General features: G+C 46.6%; 1 protein-coding gene across 1 annotated transcript in view; it reads left to right on the plus strand.

Moving 5' to 3' along the window:
* Positions 1-3249, plus strand: part of C8A (complement C8 alpha chain) — a 72213-nt gene extending 68964 nt beyond the window's left edge. Inside the window, exon 11 of the mRNA XM_060022772.1 lies at positions 2832-3249. Coding sequence (XP_059878755.1) covers positions 2832-2983 — 152 coding nt within the window. The 3' untranslated portion in view covers positions 2984-3249. The remainder of the gene's footprint in view (positions 1-2831) is intronic.
* Positions 3250-6000: the final 2751 nt, after the last annotated feature.

The following is a 6000-nucleotide window of genomic DNA, read 5'->3' on the forward strand; positions in this document are numbered from 1 at the left end:
GGTTAGAAATCCATGTCCCTTAAAGATGAAGAAGTCTAGAGACCTGGGTGTGAATCTCAGCTATTTCACTAACTTACTGAGATACCAGTTAATTGTTTCTTCTTTCTGAGGCCTTTCTCATCTATGTTTCCCTTTGAGCTCCAAGAATCTCTACGCATGTTCTAATCCCTAAGCTTCCAATTTTCATGCATACTTGGTACATAGAATGATGGCAAAAATATGGGCTACCAAATCAATGTATAAATCAATCTCATTTGGCAACTGCGATGAAGAAAATGTAAAGAAAAAAAAAAGTCTGGAAAACAAACAGCTGAAGCACAGTGTAGATGGGATAGGAGGCTGATTTTAAAATGAGATGACGGTGGGTTAAGATTTTCTCATTGGGAGAGTCGTTCTAAATGGGAGGCAGGATAGCATAGCTCTGGTGTCAAATAGGCCTTCACATCCCAGTGCTGCCAATTTGCATGTTGGGTGGGCATCCCCTGTAAAATGGGGATGATATCAGTACCTCCATCACAGGTTGTGTTGAGGGTTAAACTAGCTAACTTGTGTGGCAAGCTCAATTCTAATAAGTAAGAAGAAGATAGAGCCCTATTGGTAGAAGATCTGTCCTGGGTTGGGGCCACATCTAAATCCCTCCTTTGTGAGGTGAAGGGAGTACAAATTGGGTCCCAGAAAGCTGCCTGGTATCCTATAGGAGGAATTCTGAAAGGGGTGAGCCAGGATGGTGAGTGAATTCCAGAGTCCTTATGAAGGAGGATGCAGAGAACAAAAACCAAGCAGAACAATGACCAGGGCCAAGCCTGGTACAGTTTCCTCATGTGAATTGAAAAAAGGAACTGCCTGTTAGGTGGGTAAATTGGGAGGAACAAAGAAAACCACTCGGGGTTGATACTGCCCAGCTCCAGACCCAGGGATTTCTTGACTTTTCAAGCAGAGTTTGGACTGGGTTTCAGCCCCATTCGCCTCATTGGCCAGGCAACTTTCTAGAGGGGCCAAAGGTCAATGAACAGAAAGAACAACAAATCCTGTACCAGGCACTATTGCAACACGTTATGTGCACGGACTCCTTTATTCCCCCAAGAATGTGATGAGATAAATATCAATACTATTATCTCCCCAATTCACAGATGAGGACACAGGGGCAGGAGGAAGGGGAGATAACTCGCTGAGTCATCTAGCTGGGGAGTGTCAAAGCCAGGATTTGGACCCAGGTGGTCTGATGTTAGGACCCAAGCTCTTAACTGTTACATTCTACTAATTGACATCCTAAGAGTCTGGAAATCTGGGGAATGGGGGTAGAGGGTCTGAGATGATTGCACTGATTATCATTTTGGGGAGTGGAGAGGGAGGGTATGGCCCAGGTCCTGGTTATCGGGCTGACCTGGCTTAAAGGGACAGACATGAGCTCTGCCTGGGTAATTAGAATTAGAGCATGTCAAGGGCCCTCAGAGCCAGTGACTTGCTTGGATCCCTGTTCACACAGCATAGAGCAAAGTGAACAGGGAGTGTGGACTACCTAGAGATGCCTCTCCAATGATCCAGTGCTGGGCTTGGTGGTGGCCATGCTAAGTCATATGCACACATGATGGGCACTGGAGAAGGGGGACACAATGTCGATGATCAAGGGGGGTGGCAGGGCGCAGAGGGCTGGGTCGTCCTCACAGTCCCATTTCTCCTGCATGACTACAGTCAGCTGCAGGCAGCTCCCGGTGTTCCATTCACCTTGTTCCATGCCCGAGGGGTATGGACCTCGGGTGGCCTTGGGACTATCAGACTAAACTTTCAGCCAGACAGAGGTCGATCTGGCAAGGAAGTCTAGGGCGGGGGAGTCAGCCACCATGGAGACCCATTGTCGTAGGTGCCGAGGGATTTTCCCCACAAATCTTTGCCTGTAGGGACCGAGCCACAGAGGTGGGAGAAATAGAGAACCCCTCTGTGGCTGCCCCACCAGGGAGTGTAATGACAGAGCTGGAAGGGACTTGAAGATAATCTAATCCAATGATATTCACACTGAGATCTGAGGAAGCTTGTGGTCTCCTAGGGGCTGCCCCAGAGGAGCAGGGCAAACCTGATAGACACCCAGCTTCAAATAGAACAGCTTCACTTTCATCTGACTTCCATGCTGGGGCCCACATAAGAAGATTTCATTTAAGAAAAAAAAAACAGTAATGAAAAAAATAATGATGGAAAACCCTACTGGATCAGTCCACCCTTTTCCTTTACAGAGGCGAAAGCTCAGGCTGAGAGAGGAGATGGGATGGTCCAAAGGCACAGAGTCAGTAGGAGGCAGCAGCCCCAGGCTAGAGGGATTGTATCAACTGGATTTCTAGAGACAGCCCATGGTCAGCGCATGTGTTCTGATACTCTGTGCAGAGCATCTGTCACCCACCGTGGCCCCATCGCTGGAGTCTGAGTGGGGTTGATTTGCAAACCTTCATTTAAAAGCCCAGCTATCCTTTGCATAGGGGTGTCTGGCTGGCCTTTGTGAAGCTCCAGCTGGGGTGAGTTCCCTGTCTGCACACTCACCACTGGCTCAGCGTCATTCTTCCAGAGATGCGCGCCTCCCTGCCTCTCTCCGCTATCCATCTTCCGTGGAACCGCAGGTTCCAATTTCATGAGATGGGCTCCCAGCGGCCTCTTCTCACTCCATCCAGAGTTTCAAATTAAGTGCGAGGCAGTGAGCACAGAGGTCTGGGTTGGCTACACGGAGGCATTTCCCCAAGGAGAGATTGCAGACCACTCTAGGGCAGCGGGATGGGCCTCACTCAACCAGCCAAGCTGCCGCTTGTATGCTAACCTCCTTGTGCCCTGGGAAATTATCCATGCAGGAGAAAAGGCGGATGGTCACTGGGGCTGCTGGAGCTCATGGTCTGCTTGCAAATCGGGCACCCGGGAAAGGAGGAGAGAGTGTAACAATCCTGCACCCCAGAACGGAGGTACCTCGTGTCCGGGCCACAGAGTGCAAACCCAGGCATGCTGAGGGCTCTGGGCACAGGCTGCAGCTGAGGCAGAGGATGTCACTGCCTGAGCTGACCACTGGATACCGACCGACTTCACTCAGCTGACAGAAGATGCCAATCACCATGGACTTCTTCTTTGTCCTGGACCAGGCCATGCCATCAACAACCAACTGTTCTATTACCCACAAAACTCAGTCACAATTGGGTGTTGAGTGTTAATGGCTCATAGAGCTTTGGATCATCTAAAAAATAAATAAATAAAAGAAAGAAGAAAGAAAAGAAGAAATCTCGATTCATGTCTTAGAGGAACTTACAGGATGGTAGAGGCGTAAGGCAGGCAGACGCTCTTGAAACTATCCGTAGCCAACAAAACAAAGTACCGTGAGAACGATCTCAGTTATTTGATAACAATATTTGCTCATTTGTAGAAAACGATTATTAGTTTGTAAGAGAAGCAGACATACTGAAACAAGGAGAAAACTTAAAGATTGCCTTGAGTTCCTTCACTTTTCCTCCACTGGGACTCAACATACTCTCGTATTCCTTCAATTAATCTCTCTTGTTTGCTTGAGTTCTTATCGCAAATATCACCGTTCTCCCAATTAAATAACTGGCACGCTAATAATTGGCTCACAGCACACTATTCTTTTCCTTCATCGCCTTCTTCGTAATTAGCAATTACATATTGGGTCCCACACCTCCTGTGACTATTTATGACTTGTCTCCCCATGGACGGCAATCTTGAGGGCAGTGATCAGCTTCGTCTGGTTCAGCACTGCATCCCCAGAGGTGAGGGCTGTGACTTGAATTGGAGGGAATGAACAAGCATCTGTGCGGGAAGTGAGGGAATGAACTCAAGAGTCAGTTCAAAAATGTGGTCCTTCTTGGTCAGCCTCCCAGAGTAGAATGTGGATCTGGGGGGCCGACCAGTTCATGTGCCCGGGCCCACCTGTGGGAGAGCTAGTCACATCCGCCTGCCTCAGTGTCCCCACAGCACTCCAATCAGACCTCAAAGAGAGAATGTGTGTGTTGCACTGACTTTTCTGTTGACCCATAGGTTTCCCCTATAGATTGTGAGCTCCTTGAAGGTGGAATCTGCCATCCCAGTTGGTATAAGAAACATATGTTGACTGATATATGTGTATCAGTCGACACTCCCTATCCTTCCAGAATCCTCAATCTTTTTTGGGTGATAATGAGACATAAACACACACACACACACGCACGCACACATGAAACAATTAGAAGCAGTTTTAGGGACACAGGAAGTGAATTGCTGAGTTAATGCCAAAATACGTGGCACACAAAGGAGGCCAGGTGGAAGAGAGATTTACCTTTCTTTGTCTGTATTAAATATACAGAATGAGGGTTGACCTAGACCTTGAGGGATTTTTGAACTAGGCAGAGAGGGAAGAGAACTTTAGATAGGAAAACAGCATGTCACAAAGTTTGAACCTCAGAAAGAATATTAGGGGTGTATGTAGGTGTATATGTGTTGGAAGAGGGAGTGGGAATAAAATAAGTTATATAAAATACTTAGCACAATACCTGTCACGTGCAAAATTATTAGCATCACTCTTATTGTTACTATTATTAATTAAAGCTTATAGTTTAGAAGTTTGTTTCTCAACTCTTTAGATCTGAAAGAAGGAAAAAGGACTCCCATATTCCTTCTCATCCTGTCATTAATTTACTTTTTAATGTCCATGAATAATTAATTTCCATTTGTTATTTACTGTGGAGCAGTAGTTACATCCGAGGAAGTGTTGAGAGGCAGATTGGCCGGGCCAAGTGGACAGTTTACAGAGGACATTCAAGCTTGATCTAAAAGCGGTAGTTCTCAGCCTAGGTTGAGCATGAGAATCACGTGGGCAGTTTTAAAAACCCTGATGTCCAGAGGCTGAACCCCATACCAATTCAATCCAAATTTCTGGAGATGAGAGCCAGACATCAGTAGTTTACTATCTTCAGTACCTTGTAATAACCTGTAATGGAAAAGAATCTGAAAAAGAATATATGTGTATGTGCGTGTGTACGTATATAAAACTGAATCACTTTGCTGCATACTTGAAACTAACACAACATTGTAAATCAACTATACTTCAATAAATAAATAAAAGCTTCCCAGGCGATTCCAATGCAGCCAAGGCTGAGAATTCCTGAGAGCTACACGTTCACGGGTGTGTAACAAAAGGGCACCACGGTAAGGTTTATCTGCGTACCTTATCTCATCTTAACAAGGATCTCTAAGATTTGTTTTCTGAGTCCCATTTTACAGATGAGGAAACAGAGTCTCTGCGAGGCTGAGCCTGGTGGGTCACAGAGCTGGCAGGCTGGCCAGGGTGTGAATGCAGTCCATCAAGCACGTGCACCCCCACCTCTGCTCTGGGCTGTCAGCCAGTGCAGGGATTTTGTGTGTGGGGCGCAGAGGAGAGGGAAGAAACCAGAGGCCAGGAAGCTCATGGAAGTACGTGTAGTCCTTTAGATGCGAGATGAGAACGCTGGGATTAAACAATGGCCTGGATCAGCTGTGAGCCAAAACAACCAGCCGAGCAATGCCATCTTCCCATCGTCTGAGCCACAGAACCAAGGCCAGTGTCCGCCCCGCTCCTCTGAGGATGCTGCATCCCCAGCAGCTTTAGAAATGACAGTACAGCGGCAGTAGCAGTTTCCGCAGCAGCCACCCTTCACCAGATCAGCGCCTCTCCCTCTTCAAGGATGCCTGGCTCTCAGCCCGCAAAAGGCATAAAACCCACCAAATGTATTCTCCCTCAGGACTTTTCAGGAGATCTATAATTACGGTTTTATAGGTAGTGGATGTAAAAACACGGTTTAACGATATAATCTTCAGCTTGACAAGGTGTCTTTTGAAAAGTAAATTAATGACAGAATGAAAAGCATTAAGAAGAGGCTTTTTTCTTTTTTTCTGCTTTGAGATAGAGGAAGATCTAAAGAGTTCAGCACTCAATGAATCTCTTCTGAACTGGATGGCTTTAGGGTGAAGAAAATGGACAGAAAGGGTAGCCTTCAAAACCAC

This window comes from Delphinus delphis, chromosome 1 (assembly GCF_949987515.2).
Source record: "Delphinus delphis chromosome 1, mDelDel1.2, whole genome shotgun sequence".
Classification (NCBI taxonomy): Eukaryota; Metazoa; Chordata; class Mammalia; order Artiodactyla; family Delphinidae; genus Delphinus; species Delphinus delphis.